General features: G+C 47.6%; 1 protein-coding gene across 1 annotated transcript in view; it reads left to right on the forward strand.

Moving 5' to 3' along the window:
• Positions 1-3,118: 3,118 nt before the first annotated feature.
• Positions 3,119-20,404, forward strand: part of Spred2 (sprouty related EVH1 domain containing 2) — a 103,111-nt gene continuing 85,825 nt past the window's right edge. The window contains exon 1 of the mRNA XM_052199228.1: positions 3,119-3,654. Coding sequence (XP_052055188.1) covers positions 3,629-3,654 — 26 coding nt within the window. The 5' untranslated portion in view covers positions 3,119-3,628. The remainder of the gene's footprint in view (positions 3,655-20,404) is intronic.

Here is a 20,404-nt window from a genome sequence, read left to right on the forward strand (position 1 = left end):
AAAGCATGAAACCACTACTTTCTACCTGACTCAAAGGTGAAACTTTTATTTTTCTAGTCCCTGTGGAACTCTCAATATGCATAGACCCCTAGGAGGTCTATTTTTGCTTTCTGTATGGGTTTTGTTTCAGTTGTTGCTGATTGCTGCTGCTACTACTACTACTACTACTACTATTCCTCTTTTTTTTTTCTTCTTTTTTTTTGGTTTTTTGGATTTGTTTTTTTGAGATGGGGTTTCCCTCCTTGAACTCACTCTATAGGCCAGGCTGGCCTCGAACTCAGAAATCTGCCTGCCTCTACCTCCCAGAGTGCTGGGATTACAGGCATGGGCCACCACTGCCTGGCTTACTACTACTACTACTACTACTACTACTACTACTACTACTACGAGTACTATTACCAATAACATTACTTTGATTCATGGTCTTAACCATGTAGTCTGGTTGGCCTGGAACTCATTATGTAGGCCAAACTGGCCTCAAATTCACATAGCTCCACCTACCTTTTTGCTTCTAGAATGCTAGAATTACAGACATGATCCACCATGCCTAGTTGTTTTCCTTTTTCTTTTTCTTTTCTTTTCTTTCTTTCTTTCTTTCTTTCTTTCTTTCTTTCCTTCCTTCTTTCTGTGTGTGTGTGTGTGTGGTTTTGTTTGAAACTGGGTCTTGCTTACTAGCTCTGTCTAGCCTAGGATTCTCTTTGTAGACCAGGCTGGACTTGAACTATCAATTTTCCTATCTCAACCTCTGTAGAATAGGATTATCTAGTCCAGCAGTTTTCTTTCTTTCTTTTTTTTTTTCTTTCCAAGACAGGGTTTCTCTGTGTAGTCCTGGCTGTCCTGGAACTCACTCTATAAAACAGGCTGACCTCAGAAATCTGCCTGCCTCTGCCTCCCAAGTGCTGGGATTAAAGGCCTGCACCACCACTGCCCTGCCAGTTTTCTACTTTTGAAGCAAATATTTCAACCCCTATTTTGTTTCGTAGCTATTTAAAATCTAAGCAGAATGTCTCTAATGGCATATTCAGGAGGGCAGAAATGTCTGTTAGTCTTGAGCAGGAAAGGGACAGGGATTATGTCCCTGGTTCCCTGGTAAGGCCTCAGGAAATACACAAAGACTCTGTGATTGGTGGCATCCAGTGTCAAGTGAAAACATGCTGTCCCCTTTAAAAATTGTAATGGAGTCGGGCAGTGGTGGCACATGCCTTTAATCCCAGCACTTGGGAGGCAGAGGCAGGTGGATTTCTGAGTTTGAGGCCAGCATGGTCTACAGAGTGAGTTCCAGGACAGCCAGGACTACACAGAGAAACCCTGTCTCGAAAAACCAAAAAAAGAATATAAATAAAAATAAAAAATAAGGCTGGGCAGTGGTGGTGCACGCCTGTGCCTGTAATCTTATCACTCTGGGAGGCAGAGGCAGGCAGATTTCTGAGTTCGAGGCCAGCCTGGTCTACAGAGTGAGTTCCAAGACAGCCAGGGCTACACAGAGAAACCCTGTCTTGAAAAAACCAAATAAAAAAACAAAAAAACAAAAAAAAAACAAACAAAAACAAAAAAATAAATAAAAAATTGTAACGGATTTTAATACTGCAAATTCAGATTCCAGGCAAATGCACAAGTTGAGTCCTGGGTACAATCCTGCTCATTGTCTATAGCACTCAGAAAACCTCAGGCAGGTCCTAGGCTAGGGTAGGAAAAATAATTTAAAGAGAGGTGTGAAGAGATGGCTCAGCAGTTAAGATCTTCCAGAGAACTGTGGTTTAATTCCTAGGACCCACACGTAGGCTAGCAACCAGTTCCAGGAGAGCCAACAGCCTCTTCTCTTCGCCTACTCGTGGTGTTGACAAGCATGGATGCTTGCCCCCCCCCCCAACACTCAGAAAAAAAAAAAAAGAAACAAAGAAACTAAGAAAGAAACAAAGACAGAAACTAAGAAAGAAACAAAGAGCTGGGTGGTGGTGGCGCACTCTGGGAGGCAGAGGCTGGCAGATTTCTGAGTTCGAGGCCAGCCTGGTCTACAGAGTGAGTTACAGGACAGCCAGGGCTACACAGAGAAACCCTGTCTAGACAAATCCAAAAACAAAAACAAAAGCAAAAAACAAAACAAAGAGGAAAAGACAAGACTGGGCCCAGGTGGAGAGTTGACAAGTCCCTGGGTCTGTCTTTGGCCAGAGCCCATCAAAGGTAGTAATCTGTGGCCCAGTAAACTATGGACTTCTAAGAGCATGAGACAAGAAACATCATTCACCGACTGAATAATGTACTTTGGTGTTACCTTTAAACTTAACTTCTGCCCGCAATGCGAAAGTGTTGGGGCTGTTTGCCTTTTGTTTTCTGTGTACATATTATTTTTTTAAAAATGCGCGCTGTATGTGGGCATGGTGTTACAGGACAGTAATCCCATCTCTTGGCTGAGGCAAGAGGGCCAAGAGTTCAAGGGTAGCCTCATCTATACATCTATACAGCAAGTTTGAAGCCACCTGAGATACAGGCTAGAAAAACACTTGGCTCTCTGTGGACCAAAAAAAAAAAAAAAAAAAAAAAAAGGATGGCAAAGTTCTCATGAAACTGAACCTCCTCTGTTATACAGGACACTGGCAAGTCCAGACCCTCTCTTTGCATCAGCTGGGATGTGGAGGCCCGCGAAGGCCACCTGCACTGCCCGACCCCCACACCCCGCAGTGTTTCTCCAAACCCAAACTCTCTGGCTGCATCTAAACTCCTCCTCATCTCCGCCCTCCCCCACCTTCCCCCCCCCCCTTGATTTTTAATCCAAAGGTTTGGAAGGAGGGAGGGGACAAAACGGGAGCCAGATGTGCTCTTGTCTTCGGCTCCCGCCTCCTCCCTCTTGGGCTTCCTAAAACCCGGAGCCCCGGAGACGAGGATTCGGAGCCCGACAAACTGCAGTGCCATCCATACGGTTCCGAGACTCCTCCCGGACTGGAAGCTAGCGGGAGGGGGAGTAGAAGAGGGGCACGCTCAGTAGGCGGGACAAAGTGTTTTGTGAGTGTGTTTTTTTCCTCTCTCTCTCTTTTTTATTTTGGTCGCAAGTAGGAAGCTTTTTGCACTCCACCACCTCTGGCCGCTGGGAAGACGTCATCGCTTCCGCCCTACTTCCTCCTCCTGTTGGCGGCGCTGAGAATCCAATATGGAGTAAATCGGTGGAGTGGCGAGATGGGGCTCGGACGGGGCGCCCTGCACCGCCTCCCAGGCGCACCTCCCCCGGCCGCCGAGCGCTACCCGGAACCCTGATTGGCCCGGTCCCCGGGGGCGACCCCGGCCCGGCCCCAGCGCCGCCGGTCGCCCGCCCGCCGCCCCGAACGTGCTTGTTTTTCTGCTGCTCTCCCCCTTCGGCTCCCCTTCCCAAATCTCGCCCCTGCACCCGCTCGGACCCCTGGGGCCGCGCCCGGCCGGCCCACAGCATCCGCTGCCCGGTGCGCCCCTTCCCAGACCTCGCCCTGATCTCGGAGCTCTCCATTTCCCTGCCTGCCTCGGCGCCCCCTACATCTCTAGCTCCCCCCCTCCACCACCAAATCAGGAGATGTCGGAGATGTGAAGGGGGGCGAGTGCACAGGAAGATGAAGGGAGCCAGGCTGCACGCCGCGGGACAGGCGTCTAGGTGAACAAGAAAATGACCGAAGAAACACACCCGGACGAGTAAGTTCGCCGCGGGTGGGACGTGGGTGCCCGGCGGGGCGGCCTGGGGGCCGCCGCCAAGGACGCAGGAAGGGACTCATCGGGGGGACTTGGCCTGGGGTGCAGAGGCTGGCTGAGCTGTCGGGGCGATACGCGAGGCTCTTGGCTTCGCTAGGGGAGGCGGCAGAAACCGCCTGGGGTCTGCAAGTCCTGGTCGCTGCCCGGGCCAAGGGCGCGCAAATGACCTCGGGGCGGTCCTCGGGCTGCGGGAGCGGAAGCTCTGACGCCCTCCATGCGGGGCATCCCGGGGTCGATGGGTCTATGTGCATGGTGACTTTGTGACTCCTGGCACTGCTGCCCTCCCCACAGCCCTCTCTGGAGCCCTCTGGGGCCCGGGCTCCGCCATTTCGTTTTCTTGAATCGCTCTCATTTGCATACCACATTTTCATTCATAAAAACACGGTGGAGTTGGGGGAGGGCCAGTCGGGCTCGGCGGCACAGGGTCCGTGCGCCCGGGTCCGCGCAGCGGCCAGAGCGCGGGAGCAGCCTGCTGAGTCCCGGCGCGCGTGAGCGTGTGCACGCGCGTGTGGGCCGGCACACGCGCCCCGCGGTGTCGGGGCAGCTCCGGAGGCGGATCCGAAGCGTGTGCCGCGAGGGCGGGAGAGCGTGCGGGGAAGCGCGCGCCTGGCATGTATGTGAGAGAGCGCGTGCCCGTGCGTGTGCCCGGGCCCGCAGGCCCGAGGGGAACAAAGCTCATGGTGCTTAGTCAGAGGTGCTTAGGCTCGCCCCTCAGGGAGACCCGGGCTTGTCACCGTCTCTGGGCCAAGTGGCAGCTGCTTCCCGCCTTAGTCGCACATAGGTTTGGATCTCCGCTCTAGTGTTCCAGGCGGTTCCCTCTGGGGCGCTGGGGGCGGGGCTGCCGGTTTGCCCCGGTGGGTACTTAGCCTGGGGTCCTAGCCGTTCCCGGCTCTTAGACTGCTGTTCAGTGGCTGTATTCGCTCACCACATTTTTTTTTTTTTTTTTTTGTGAATAAGACGTTCTCCTTTATTGTCACATGATATCCCTCCTCCCCTGCACATTCATAAATCCTGAGCCTGCCTCGGCTCCTTTCATTCAGTGCTGCCATTAGCCAAGGTAGCAGCAGCGCCTGCTTGGACTCCAGAATGGGTCCGCAGTCTCGGGGACGCTGAGGGGAGGGGGACGTGGAGCGGGAATGGCTGGAGACCAGCTCTAAAACCCTGGGCCTTTTGCTTTTCTGTGTCCACCGCCCCCCTCCCCTGTGAGCATTGACACTCTAGAGTGCAGAGAGAGGAAATGACTCAGGACTGGGCCACCGGGCGGCTTAAAGAGCTCTTGTAGCAGGTGGCAAAATCCTGTGTACCACTGTAAGAAATCCCCCCCCCTTTTTTTTTTCCCCTTTGTTTTTCGGTGCTGGAGTTCGCACCCAGGACCAGACACATCCAGACAAGCAAGAGCTCCATTACTGAGCCACAGCCCGGCCCTCGCTTGTTTTTAAATGGCCTTTTATCCTGTGGCGTTCATTGTCAGACTGGGGTGGAAGGAAGCTGGTGTTCTGCAAAGGGAATTTCCTCCCGTGTGTCCCCAGGGAACCCTGACTGCAGTAACCCTAATCTGTCAAGACACCTGTCCCTGGAGAGGTTCCCACCTGGTGCCAGTCTCGGGCTGGTCTAGACGGTTTATTTTGCCTCACTATACCTGTCATTGAAATCATAAAGTGGGGGGAGAAAGTTGGGAGTTTTAATACTGAAATATGGAGGGTGAGGAGTATCTGCTAGGCCTTCCCCTTTTGGAACTTGGCCGATAACCAGTTCTTTCTCTTGGTCCTTGTCTGTGCCTGCATTTAGGAGCAGCCTTGGGGGCAGTGAACAGTAGCTGTGCTGGTGGGGGTCCTTGGAGAGCTTTGCCCAGTGTGTGTTAGGTGCCTGGCTCTTTCCCCTGGGGGTGCAGGCCAGGCCTGTGCTGGTCTCGCAGTGGAAGAAGCCTTGTGTCTTTCCCCATTTGCTAGCCTCGATGAGAGGATTCCAGGTGAGGACCCCAGCTGGAAGCCAACACTTCCTCATTCTAGTCTGCGGAGAGAGATCAGTTTGGCTGCGATCAGAAGGCTGAAGTTGGTGGCTCGCACCTGTTATCCCAGCATCTGGAGCCTGAGGCAGGAGGATTGCCCTGATATTGAGCCCAGGTTGGGCTAAGAGTAAGACCCTGACTCCAAAAGTAAGGAATTGTGTTGAGATAGTAGGTCTTGGAGATGGGTTCTAGTTTCAGAGGGTTAGAGAGCCCTGGTGTCTTCACCACTGTTGAATTGGCTTTCTGAGGGTTATATTTTTGTTCTTGTCTAGATAGGGCTTCACCTTGGCTAGCTTGGGGCTTTTTATGTAGACCAGGCTGGACTCTAACTTAGAGGGATCCTCCTGTCTCAGGTTCCTCGAATTACAAGTGTGCTTCCTCACACTGGCCTCTGGGGTGTCTTCACGTGATTCCTGAAGCAATGGAATATGGAGGACTCACCATGTTATCTCCATTTTGGAAAACCTGAGGAGAGTTTAAGTAGTTTGTCCAAGACCACCCATTTAGTCTCCGATGTGGAGAAGTCACTCAACAGCCAGCTTCAGGAAGGACCCTTTGCTCCTAGCTCGCATCACTTTTCCTTGTGACTGTAGCTCTGTGCCTCCTGGTCATTTATTTCTATGAGTCATTCCTTGGTCCCTGATTGTACTGGATTGGTGACAGCCTCTCAGTGCCATGGTTTTTCTTCATTTTCGTGAGATATGAGGAGCATATCAGAAAAAGAAAAAAAACTTGGGGGGTGAGAATTTTGTGTTTCCCCCCACGATGACGGAAGGAGGTTCAAAGGTCACATTATCAGAGTGTTAGACGGATTACGGTGAACAAGTACAGGCCACTAAAACCAGTACGGGCAATGCTGAGCCAAGTGACATTTTGTCTTTTTAAAGGTTTAATGTGTGTGTGTGCAGTGTGTATGGTGTGTGTGTGTGTACACACGTGTGCCATGTCACTCCTGTGGAGGTCAGAGGACAGCTTTGTGGAGTCGTAGTCTCTCTTCTCCTTTATGTGGATTCTGGGAACCAAACTCAGGTCATCAGGTTTGCCTGGCAAGTATTTTCCTGCTGAGTCATCCGCTGGCCCCAACAGGGCCCTGAGTTTTGTTTTCTTGAGACAGGATGCCATGAGCTCAGGCTAGCCCCAGACTCCATGTGCAGCCAAGGCTGGCTTCGAATGTCTCCCTGATCTGTCTCTAAGTGCAGGGGTTACATTTGTACAATACCACGCCTGACAAGAAAAATTATGTTTTTTTTCCTTTCTGTACCGTTAGTTTGGGTGTGCATTTGTGCACGTGAGTGTAGGGCTTGTGAAGTCTAAAAGAGAGAGAGCATCTGATCCTCTAGATTTGGAGTTATGGGCAGGTGTAAGGCCCTAACAGGAACACCGGACACCAGCCCCGGTCTGGGCTGAGCAGCAAATGCTCTTCATCATTGAGCCCTCCTTTTAGACGCAGCTTTTTATTATTGTTGTTGTTGTTGTTGTTGTTGTTGTTATCTTTCAAAAATTCTTAAATTTTGAAACAGAGTCCTACTGATTGTTCTGTTTAGCCTTGAACTCACTCTGTAGTCCAGGCAGGTTGATTTGAACTTTAAATCCTCCTGTCTCCGCCCCCTGAGTATTGGAGATCAGGCACAGGTATGCACAACCGAGCCCAGCTGACTGAATTAGCATGCATTTGTCTGATTGAATCTCACTGTGTACCCTGGCTCACCTGGCACTTCATGTCGATAGGGCCACCCTTGAACTTGCGGTGATCCTCCAGCCTCTGCCTCCCTGATGCTGGGAACGTAGGCAAGTAACCACCACAACCGGCCTTGCATTGGCCCTTCAAAATCAGTGTTTTCATTCTGTGTAAGAATTTTGGTTTTATTTTTTGAGACAGCTTTTGCTACGTAGCACTGGCTGAGTCTCTGTGCCAGGCAGTCTTTACAAGGAGAAAACCCTTGACGTTGAAAATATGAGTTGATCATGCAGAGTTGGAGTCTTGGTCCATTCAGTGGAAAGTGCTGTCTTCTTTGTGGCTACAGCAAGTCTCAGCCGCTCTCCTCGGCTTTAACCAGTAAAACCTGTCAGTAAAGCAGCAGGAAAAGCCTACCACTGTTTTGCCCCAACAACTTTCTTGAGCTTGCTGCTTCTGTGTGTTTGCTTTTGTGGCTAACCAGGAGGTTCCCGTGTCGGCCGAGAGTGGCCTTGAACTTGTGAGAGTTAGATTACTGCGACTGTTTCTCCTCCTCCTGGGATTCTGTGTCATCCATAGATGAATGCGACTCTCCTTCCAGGCTCTCTGAGACATCCTTTAGGAAGCCGTCCTCACCCCCTCCCCACCGCCAGTGGCTACTGTAGTCCTTGTGTCTCCTATTCTGCCAGGCAGTTCTGACCACGTAGCTGGGCTTCTCCCAGGCTAGATTCTATATCAATCAGACTATGGACTTTTTGGTTTCAGGGTTATTGCTTGGTAATTCCACTGCTTAGTTTTCTGCCGTTGGCCCAATACCATTGAGGACATTGTATTTGCCTGATAAATGTGTACTGAAGAAAGTAATAGATATTATTATTTCAAAATGCTGTTTAGGGGCTGGGGAGATGGGTCAGTAAGTAAAAGCACACACGGCCCTGAGCCAGAGTCTCCAGAGTCCGTACAAAGCCGGAACACAGTCGTATGCATTGGGAATCTGAGTGCTTCTGTTGACAGTTAGCAGGCCTACACAGAGGAAGCTCCGGAAGTTGTGGGTCAGGTAGCCTGGCATACATAGGAGCAAATGCAAAGACCCCAGGGACTGAAGAGGTGGCTCAAGTCAGTAAGAGCTCTTGCTGTTTTTATAGGAGACCCAGGCTCAGTTCTCACACAGCAGCTCACAACTAACTGTAACTGCTACCAGGGAATCTGGTATGCTTTTCTGGTTTCTGCAAGCACCAGGCACTCATGTGGTACACATCCATCCATCCATCCATCCATCCACGCAGGTGACGTAGATAAAATAAAAACTAAAGAGAGAGCAATACCCTGTTGGCAATGATCAATAGTTCAGGTTGTCTCTTGACCTGTACACAGGCACCATGGTGGTCCGTGTATGACCACATACATCATGGAGTGTACACACACACACACAGGCCAAAATGTTTTGTTCTCGGGAAGAATGTAATAATTACAGTTGTGGCACTTGTTTGACCTGGGCTGTCAATAGCCACCCTCTGAGCAACTCACCTGTTCTGAGCCTGCACACACAACTTGGTTTTGTGAAATTGAAGAAAGGACTGTCAGAGAGTGGTACTCTGTCACGGGTGACTCAGCACCATTCTGATTGTAGCTGTTGAGGTCAGAATTGGGAAGCAGAAGTTTACTGTTGTTTGATGGTTGGATTTTAGAGATGGGGGTTAGGGAGTCCTCACTGTGTTGCCACCGTGGCTGGCCTTGAGCTCTTGAGCTCCAGCATTCATCCGTCCTGCCTCTATAGCCCAGAGCTTGGACTGTGGCTTTGGGTCACTGGATCAGCACATTTTCCAGCTTATCTCTGGGGCTGGAGAGATGACTCAGCAATTAAGAGCAGTGACCGCTCTTCCAAGGTCCTGAGTTCAAATCCCAGCAACCACATGGTGGCTCACAACCATCTGACACCCTCTCCTGGAGTGTCTGAAGACATCAGTAAATAAATCTTTAAAAGAAAGAAAAAGAAAAAGAGTACATCTCTGGCATAGATGTGTTTCTATCCCTGCAAGGAGTCTGCAAGAATCACAATATTAATAATTTGCAGTAGCTGCAGGGTTTCCGGTGGAGTCTTCTCACTTGCTGCTGGAGACAGCTGTGCTGGTAGTCCCAGTACTGGCAGAGGTCCGACATTACTGGCTGTACACAAACGCACACAAACAGCAGATCCTCAGAGCTAATGGAGGCAGAGCAGGAAGTTTTGATATGTGTGGTTGTTTGTTTTGGCTCATTGTCTCTGAAGGAAATTGGACCTTAAAGGTAAGATCTGGGCCATGTGGGGCTCTTTCTAGGGCCTCCACATTTTCCATGGATGCATACGGTGCCCTCTGTGGCAGAGTCTATGTGATTTCGATTTATTCTTTCACAATCACATGCCCACACATGTAATGTGCTCTGTTCATTAGCCATCTCCCATCATCTTCTTGTTCCCACTGAAGCCACCCCTATCCCCGCCCCCACTTGCTGCTCTGTTCCTGTGGACTAACTCTGTAATATTAACTGTGGCACTTGGCTAGTTTAGGGTATTTCTAAACTGTCTCTGAGCAACCCATTGTGCTTTGGATTTGTGTCCCGCCTGCTGCGTTTCATTGTGGTTTGCATGCTTATGGGTGGGGACAAGGAGTATTTTTATTTTTATTTATTTATTTTTTTTTGCCTGTTTGCCCTGAGTAGGCGTGTACTTAAATGGCCTGACAGATATCCCAGGTCACGGAAAGAAAATAGGCTAGGCTTAATTCAGACATAAGCTGCCACCATCAAATAAAAGATCTGATACTGATGGACATGAGAGCCCACCCACCCGAAAGGCAGCTGTCTTCTTTTGCTTTGTTTTGTGTTTTGTTCATCTGTTTGTCTTTTGAGACAGGGCTTCTCTGTTTTAGCTCTGGCTGGCCTGGAACTCACTCTGTAGACCAGGCTGGCCCCAAACTCACAGAGTTCCGAAAGCTGGGATTAAAAGCTTGTACCTACACAACCACACTTCAGTTCCCTTTCTTAGAAGATCTTTATTAACAGCACATTCACGTAGAAGATATTTGTTAACAACACATTCACATAGCCTTTTGTACACATGACTATCAAAGCGTGCTTACCTACGCTGTCAAGGTAGTGACTGACTGAAAACACAGTTTTCTTTATTTGTGCTTAGTGGGTGGAGGTAAAGAAATCAGCTTGTCTTTATTTTAGCTTTTAGTACTTTTGTTTTTGCTTTATATTTTAGACAAAGCCTCACTAAGTAGCCCTGGCTAGCCTGGAACATTATGTAGACCAGGCTGGCCTTGAATTCACAGAGATCTAATTGCCTCTGACTCTCAAGTACTGGGGTTAAAGATGTGCGCCGGACACACTTGGCTTTATTAAGTACTTGTGATTGAAGCTATTACAACAGACACAGGCAGCTTCTGAGATGTATAGCAGTGGCTCGTTCCCTGTCTTTGCAGTAATCATTCTTTTTAGATCTAGTTATATTGTTCCTAGTTCTATTCCCAGCAGATCCATTCATAACTGCATAGGGATGTGCCAGGCTGAATGTCAGTTGTCTTTCTCCCTGATTGTGTGATAAGAAGATTCTTTCCTTTCTGTCTTCATGGTTTATTCTGTTAATTCTGTTATTTCGCTCTGCTGTTGCATAGTCCTGGATCTCTGCTCTAGTCCTGATGACTCACGTAGTCCTGGCTGGGCTTACATTTGTGTTCCATATGGACTGCAGGTGCACAGGGAAACTTTGCCCATGATGTCTGAAGGATTTATTGACTCTTACATCCGTGGCCTGACAGTGCATATCAGTAGGCTTTCTGTAAACATGCTGATGGAAGTTAATGTTCTCTTCATTAAAAAATCATTTCACCTACATAAACATTTAATGATAATTCACTTTGTTCTTGCATACAGAAAGAATTCCTTTTTTCTTCTTTTTGGCACAGTTTCTTACTTGGCTCAGTGTGGCCCAGAATTCACCATGTAGCCTAGGATGTCGTTGATGACACACCCAGTTCTGGCACTTAAACCCAGGGCCTTGTACATACTGGGCAGGCTGGATCCCAAGACCCATTTTGTTAGTTTGTTTTGTTTTGTTGAGACAAAGTGGTGGGAGGCAGAGGCAGGTGAATTTCTGAGTTCCAGGACAGGACTACACAGAGAAACCTGGGAAGAAAAACCAGAGAGAGAGAGAGAGAGAGAGAGAGAGAGAGAGAGAGAGAGAGAGAGAGAACTCACTATGTAGACTTAGGTGGCTGAGAATTTATTATGTTCCCCTTTTGATTTTTAAGCAGTTCTTATTCTATATAGCCCAAGCTGGCCTAGAACTTAACTGTAACCCAGACAGACCTCAAAGTCGTACCCTCTCGGCTCTGCTTTTCACGTGTTAGATTTCAGACATAAGCTGCCACCTCTAGCTTGGGACCGTCCAAACAGAAGGAGGCCACCAGGAAGGAAGTGGAATAAGTACGGCTTTCTTTAGACACATCCTACCTCTGTCCCCTTCCTGACTCAGGAGCTCTGAATCACAGACAGAAACTCGTTGTGTTGAACTGGTCTAGACCCCGCTCTTACTAAGTAGAAGCGTAGAAGCCCCGGGAAGCTTTCGGCAGACCAGACATCTCATGTTGGGAGTTTACTGGACCCCCTTCACATCTGCTCTGGCTCCTGTGTGCCAAGATGTCTTCAGAATTCCGTGTCAAGAATCCACAGCCTGTTCCCACTTGAGTAGAGTATCTTGCTCAGTGTTCCTTGGCGCTGTGGAAAGGAGAGCTAGATGGTAAACACCGTGTTCTACCATTTCCTTCGCTTCTCTGATGTCCTGGTAGAATCCTCTAGAATAAAGCATTCTTTTTCTTTATTTCTGTAGTGTCATTCTTTGTCTTGTTTTGAGATGGCATCTTTTATGTAACTGACTGGCCTGGTCTTGAGACCATTCAAGCTTGTGCTAAAATTCTCCTGCATCAGCCTTCTGGGTGCTGGGTTAGAGGGATGAGCCAGGTGGTTTTGGAGATTTCTGACTTCATAGGTTATTGTATTAGCCAGGGTTCTCTAGAGTCACAGAACGTATGGGTAGTCTATATAGTTAGGGAATTTGTTGATGACTTACAGTCTATAGTCCAACTCCCCAATGGTCAGCAGCAGCTGTGGATGGAAGTTCAAGGGTCTAGCAGTTGCTCAGTCCCACAAGGCAAGCAGGCAAGGAAGAGCAAGTCTTTCTCCAATGTCCTTATGTAGGTCTCCAGCAGAGGGTGTGGCCCAGATTGAAGGCCTGTGCCACCACACCTTTAATTCCAGATGACCTTGAACCCGGAGATCTTGTTTTCTGGAAATCGTAGCCACTATGCTTCAAGACCTCCATGCCAAGATCCAGGTCAGAAACTTGTATCTCTGAGCCTCCAGATTAGGATCACAGGTGAGCCTTCCAATTCTTGATTGTAGTTCATTCCAGGTGTGGTCAAGTTATTATCTACTGTCTTACAGTCAGATTTCTCCCTCCCAGCTGCTGTCCTTGGCAGTCTCTGGCCTTGTGTGGTTGAAACCTTACTACCTGACAGCTTCCAAATTGGTTTCGAAGTGATGGTCAGTAAGGTTGGAGGGGACGGGGTGAGCCTCAGCGCTCCCCTGATGACGTTGGCTTAGGATGTGTTATGTCTATTTGCACGCCATGTTGGTATTTCGCTTTATATTTCCTACCAAGGAAACCAGTGTGGTGCTGGGCCAGTTTAATTTAGTAGATATTTTAACAAACTGGTTCAAATTGCAGACCTTTTGAAGCTATACAGGTAAACAGTCTTAATATAGTTACTCATTGCTTAAACATCGAGTCAAGTCTGTTTTTCCCCAGGCCATGTGCACCAGGTTTCAAGATAAGGATCTTCGGTTATTTACCGGTTTTGTGGGCCTTGCTGTCCTTTTTTGTTGTTGTTGTCCCAGGGACGTCAGGAGCATAGAGAACAGGTGTTGATAATGTAGGTGGTACGTTTAGATTCTGATGCATGTGCTTAGGGCCCTAATTGCAAAACCACGTATGAATTATTGTATAGTTAGAAACGAGCACCTCAGGGTGCAGCCGGAGGAGAACGGAGTGACTGGCTTACAGCCTGTCACTGACTACAGAGCGCCTAACACCTACCTCTAATCCACCCACTCGTCAGAGCGTGACTCAGGCAGTCCCTGCCCTTGGGGAACTTACGGTCTAGGATGTTAGACACTTTCTCTCGGCCTTACGGGTATGAGGACAGCTTCATCTTCCCTCAGTGTGCTGACGATCCTGTAGCCGAGTGTTGTTAGGATCTACAGGATGTCTGTCAGGCGTCCCTGGCAAGCAAGGCCCTTGAGTGGTTTGTAAGACATGGCGAGGTTGTGTTGTACATAAGTGCGCTTGCACGGTTGCCTGTGGGTGGAGTATGGCTGACCCTCCAGCAGCCTGTGTAGGTGAGGAGAAGAGTTTGTAAAGTTAACATCTTGCCCAAGGACTGAGGATATAGGTCACTAGTGGAATATTTGCCTAGCATGCACAAAGGCACTCTGGTTTTCATCTCCAGCATCACACGCACAAAATAATAATGCTAATAATCAATGAGAAGTTTTTATCTTGTCTGATCACAGCAGGATTTATGCTTTTTTTGTTTTGTTTTAAATAAGGTCTCATTCTGTGGCCTAGGTCTCAATGGCATGGGGATCATTCAGTCTTGGTGCCCCCAGTTATTATTATTATTATTATCATTTTTAAAGTTATTGTTGTTTGAGATAGGGTTTCTCTGTGTAGCCCTGGCTTCGTAGACCAGTCTGAGTCTGGCCTTGAACCCAGATCCACCTGCCTCTGCTTCCTGAGTACTGAACTGAGTACTACCACCCAGCTTATTGTTTTAGTTATAAAAATGTTATGTGTTTAAGTGTTCTGCCTATGTGTATATGTGTGCAGCACATGAGTCCCTGGTGCTTGAGGAGGGCAGAGGAGAGCATCAGATCTGGAACTGGGTTAAAGATGGCTGCAAGCCACCGTGTGGGTGCTGGGAACAGAACTCAGGTCCTCTGCAAGAGCACCAAGTGCTCTTAACTGCTGAACCACTTCACCAGACCCAGGATTTGTTCCTTTTTTATTTTATTTTATTTTATTTTATTTTATTTTAATTAATTAATTAATTAATTAATTAATTTATTTATTTCAAGACAGGGTTTCTCTGTGTAGCCCTGGCTGTCCTGCAACTCACTCTGTAGACCAGGCTGGCCTCAAACTTAGAAATCCGTCTTCCTCTACCTCCCAAGTGCTGGGATTACAGGTGTGCACCACCACCGCCTGGCTTCGGATTTCTTTTCTTTTCTTTTCTTTTCTTTTCTTTTCTTTTCTTTTCTTTTCTTTTCTTTTCTTTTCTTTTCTTTTCTTTTCTTTCCTTTCCTTTCCTTTCCTTTCCTTTCCTTTCCTTTCCTTTCCTTTCCTTTCCTTTCCTTTCCTTTCCTTTTTTTTTCTTTTCTTTTAACAGATTTTATTTATTTGATTATTTTATATGATGAGTACACTGTAGCTGTCTTCAGACACACCAGAAGAGGGCAACAGATCCCATTACAGATGGTTGTGAGCTACCATGTGGTTGCTGTGAATTGAACTCAGGACCTCTGATGCACTGAATTCAGTGCTCTTAACCGCTGAGCCATCTCTTGAGCCCAGGATTTGTTTCTTTAACCAGGTTCTTGACTTTAGATTTTATCTCTATGTCTGTACATGTCTACCACTGTGTCTCTCAACTTCACAGAATCATAAGTTCTTGTATAAAGCATTGTAAATACATTGACTTGCTATTATTAAGAAAATAAATTTGAACTCAATCTTTTTTTTTTTTTTTTTTTTTTAATTGAGACAGGATTTCTCTGTGTAACTCTGGCTGTCCTAGAACTGAATCTGTAGATCAGGCTGGTCCTGGCCAATCGTCAGATCTTGTAGCTGTGTGTCTGTCTCCCTTCTGAGTGTTGGGATTAAAGGTGTGCACACGCTAGCTGCCCAACTGAACTCAGAATCTTGTAAGCATTTTAATGCTAGGTGACATCTCTTGCGCGTCCTTTGTTGTGGATTGAATCTAGGACCTCATGTAGGCTGGACATGCTCTGTGAGTGAACTATCCTCAGCCATTAAGGTGGCTTCCTCTGCCTGCCTATGAACAGTGTCAAGTTCTTACTCGGAGAGAGAACAAACTGCCTGCCTTATCCCAGGTGGAGAGTGTGTATGAAGAAAGTCGCCAAAGGGGCACACTTTACCTGGGCCAGCTGATGAGAAACAGCTTTCAAAAGGACTCCACTACTGGGTGGGTATAGGGATGGAATCCTGACTAGCTGGGGCCTGAGATGGCACGTGTTTTCAGAAGGAATTATGTTTGTTTGTTTGTTTTTTTAAATATGGGTCCAGACCTAAGATGATGCAACATAGCTGGTATTATTAGTAACTCATTTGTTGAGGCTCATTGGACAAGGTGGGAGATAGTAACGGGGAGATGGTACCAAAAACTACCTTTTCTTGTCCCTGGCGCAATTTCCTGTTTGACTTTACATGGGAATGAGTTGAGGAAATCTTTGTGTTTTCTTCTGGCAGTTGAAAATAAAAGTTGAAGCCAGGCATGGTGGTATAGTATATGCCCTTAATTCCAGCACTTGGGATACAGAGGCAGGAGGATCCCTCAGTTCAAGGCCAGTCTGTTCTACAAAGTGAAGTTCTAGAATAGCCAAGGCTACAAGAGACCCTGTGTCAGAAACAGCCAACACCGCCCCCCCCCCAAAAAAAACCAAACACCCAGAAAACCAAAAAAGTTGTCTGTGCATGCCAGGAGCCCCAAGAAATCTGTCACTTAAGTACATGAAGGCCCCCAACTGCGTAATATCTCCACAGGCTGCTGGCACTCCGCGTCGTCCAGCCGTGTACGGAAAGCCTGCTGGCCCTGGGCAGCATGCAGCTCAGCCCTAGAAGAAATCACAGGAAATAATTAAACAGAGAAGGTCAGAGAAAGAGGAAGTTCTTGTGTTGTTTCTGATGGGGATAGCATTGTTGTTAACCGGGATCAAGATGATGATGTTTAACTCTCCTGGCCTGTGACTGCTTAGGGCTTTGATTGTATTTAAATTGGGGCCCTTTTAGTTTATTCTTTTAGACAGCAATCATGTTAGGAAATGAATTGCTTTTAGGTCTTATCAGGAATCCCTGTGTGCCTAAGCAGAAATCTTAAGAGTTGCTTATAGCCAAGCATTTAAATGGGGTGACTGTCAAGACTATTAGAGGTTAATTTTGGGTGTCTGCCGTTCTCCCTAATTCTTCTGATTAAACACTTTAACATAATCGTTTCCTTAATCGGAATAATGATGGAATATTAGCATGCATATTGAGCCATTTACCTGAGTCTGAATAGGGTTAAAATGTAAATGATCTGTCACTTGTCAGTTCTTACTCTTTTTGAGATAATTCCTGGTGAGGAATGAGAAGAGACTGGAATATGAATTGCAAGAGGTTGGCTGTACTTGGGCCTGGCTGCCGGAGATCTAAGAATAGACCATAAGGCTAAAATAAGTGAGAGATTCTTTTATTCCCCCCCAAAAGAAGCACTAAAAATACGCAAGCCTGCCGTTCTCCTGGGGGAGGGGAGCCCTGTGCTTTATTCGTCTGTCACAGATTTCTGAGGATCTTGAGTAGGGTCCAAGGTCCATTCCCAGGAAATCTCTTTACAAGACTATTTTTAAAATATGTATTTTTTTAAACTGTATATATGTGCGTGGGTATGTGCCTGTGAGTGTGGGTTCATGAAGAGGCCAGGAGAGGAGGGTGTCCCCTTGAGCTGAAGATGTGAGCAACCTGACTTGGGTGCTGGCTGATGTAATGATCCTGGGTCCTCTGTTAGAGCGGCTCTTCCTATTAATGGCTCTCTCCAGCTCCTGCCGGTCTTGCTACTTGTTTTTGGTTGTCTGTGTGCCTGTGTGGGCATGTATGCCTACAGTGCGGGCGTACAGGTGAGAGAACAGATTTGGGGAGCTGATCTCTTGTTTGACCATGCAGGTCCCATCAATCAAACTCAGGCTGTGAGAATTTACCCAGGGGGCCGTCTGACCAGCCCTGATCTGCAAGTCTTTTTTTTTTTTATTTATTTATTTTTTGATTTGGTTTTTTTCCTTCGAGACAGGGTTTCTCTGTATAGCCCTGGCTCTCCTGGAACTCACTCTGAAGACCAGGATGGCCTCGAACTCAGAAATCCGCCTGTCTCTGCCTCCCAGAGTGCTGGGATTACAGGCATGCGCCAACACTGCCCGCTGATTTGTAAGTCTTAAACTGACTGTCTACCCACTGGCTCACAACTAGTTGGGATCCTTTGTGTAATCTGTTACTTGAGAACTGAGTTCTGCAGTATCACCCAAGTAGAGTGTGTATCTTTTTCAATGCACAGAGTAGTGCTCTTACCATAATAAAATAGAGCCTCAATATTGCTGAAATGATAGTGGATATTTGTTTTATATTTTTTTTTCTCAACTTAGGAGTCCTTAGGAGATACAAATGTAGTCTCTTGAGCACATATGGGGGAGGGGGAGTCCTTGAGTTCCTTCCTCACAGTTAGAAAGTTAGCAGCCAGGGGTCAGACTCTAAATGGGTGAGAACTCTTAAGGAGAGGAAAGGTCACCTTGTTGACTTGGTTTCAGCACTTGATTTTCTGATTAAAGCAGGAGGTGTTGGGGTGAATCTTTCCTCTTTCAGCTCTGTCCTTCTCTCCATCCTGAGGCGATTGAACCCTGAGGTAAAGGAGAGGCAGACCCTTTCTCTGCAGTGCTTTCCTCTTTATAATATAGAGGCTGCCCCAACTCTAAAAGCTTCAGTGGATTCCGAATAGCAAAAAGAGAAGTTGTGTGTGTGTGTGTGTGTGTGTGTGTGTGTGTGTGTGTGTGGTGAGCTTGGGATTCGGGAAACATTGATTCCCACTCCTTTGCCACTAACAACAACACTGTAAGGCGCTTCTAGAGGCAGATGTTAGAAAGAAACCTTATTGCTTAAAAAAAAAAGCTGGAGAGATTGGTCGGTGGTTAGTGCTCACTGTTTTTTGCAGAGAACCCAGGTTCAGTTCCCAGCACCCACATGATGGCTGATCTGCCTGTAACTCTAGTTTCTGGGGATCTTATCCCCTCTTCTGGCCTCCTTGGACTCACACAAGCATATAGCACACATAACAACTTGCAGGGACATATACACAAATAAATAAGTCTTTTAAAAGTACAACCATCATGGTTGGGACTATAGCTCTGTACTTACCGAGGGTACACAAAGCCTGGGGTTCGATCCCTTGTTCATAATCAATCAGCAAAACCGTGCAGAGCCACGCCTGTAAGTGCAGAAAGCTGAGGCAGGAGGATCATTGAGGCTAGCCCGACTACATAGCAAATTCCAGGGCACTCTGAACTACATAATAGATCCTGCCTCAAAAACAAAACAACAACAACAACAACAAAATCAAGCCAAAAGTAATAAACAAAAAATAAGCACCCATGCCCACACAGACACTTCTGATTCTAGTACTGGGGAGGCAGAGGCAGGGGGATGTCTGTGAGTCTGAGGTCATCCTGGTTTACATAATTCTAGAGCGGCCAAGGCTACATAATGATAACCTGTTTCAAAAGTCGAAAAATAAATTTAAAAACACAACTAACTTTGATTTTCTGTGGTTTTCTCTTAAATAGAAAAAGAGAGAAATTGATTCTTTTGGTGATTATACCAATCAAAGCAAAGTCTTGGGTTTCTGCAGACTGGCAGAAGGGTGCTAGTGCGTTTGCAGGGAGAGGCAGACCCGACAGACTGGGGAGGGCCAACTCTTGTCCAGAGGCCCCCTCTACAAGCAGGATACCCTGTCTGGAGGTCCATGCTCAGCGAGGCTGGAGAAAACCAGTCTGGCCCACTGATGCTAACTTTGAGACTGCTGAGTCCTAGGCCTAGAAAGTAGGTACTGGGACTTTTGTCTGAAGACTTCAGAGCAAGCAGATGACAGAGCGATTATAACAAGACTAGTTGGAGGGTGTGGCCTAGGTTGGTGACAGGGACACTTGTCACTGTGTTTGATTCATCGGACAGGACTTTTCAGTTTGGCTTTCACACTGACGGTGTTGCTGGAGGTGTTGCCCTTGTGAGAGGTCATGGGTCTGTGGGTGTGACCTTCAGAACAGTGAAGCACCTTGCTGGGACTCTGAAGGCCAGGCGTCCTCCTTAGAACCCCTGGGAGGGTTTCTAGTGTGTTAGCTTCCTGTCGCTACCTCTCCTCTCACCCTTTCTCAATCGGGTAAAGCAGTCACCACAGCATTGTAAGCTGGAGAAGATGTTGGGAAAAGACGGCCTTGGGTCCTGTCTTCAACACGCACACTGTAGTCTGGCAAGGCAATTTCAGGTCATACAGCCACGGTGCGTGTGCTTTGAGCTCTGTCAGAGAGGTAGCATCTGCTCTTGGTCCCATCCCGTTTGGGGTTTTATACTAAACATTTGTGACCTTCATTAGCTCTGAGGTGTCAGAGCCTCAGGAGACAGGAAGAAGATGGAGCCGACATCCGTTCAGATCCATGTGGCCCACATAGATATTGAAGCATCAACCCGAACAGATTGCTAGCCTTGGTCACATGCTGTGCAAGGGTGAGCTAGAGGAGCTTCCAAATGCTCTCCCTGTGTGTGTCGCCTGTGGCTTGGCAGGGGGTACAGGAAGTTTGGGACTGGAGGCAAGGGGCCTCCAGATGGCCATCCTGCAAGAGAGATGAGCCCCCAAACAGTTGACGTAAAGTTCCCAGGAATTTGCCTCTGGGCTACAGAAGGAGCATTTCTGTGACTACCTATGGTTTTCTCTTGCGGCCACGCCACACTGTCTATGCCAGTGTGTACTTTTGACGTTTCCTGCCAAGGCTGTGTAGTCACAGACAGCAGGAAGCAGGAAGGAGTATCCGATGTGCCAGTCTCCAGGGTGAAGGGCAGTGGATGCCAGGCTAGGATGGGTAGTAGATTCGGCACA

The sequence above is a fragment of the Apodemus sylvaticus genome, chromosome 11, assembly GCF_947179515.1.
Source record: "Apodemus sylvaticus chromosome 11, mApoSyl1.1, whole genome shotgun sequence".
In the NCBI taxonomy this organism is placed as follows: Eukaryota; Metazoa; Chordata; class Mammalia; order Rodentia; family Muridae; genus Apodemus; species Apodemus sylvaticus.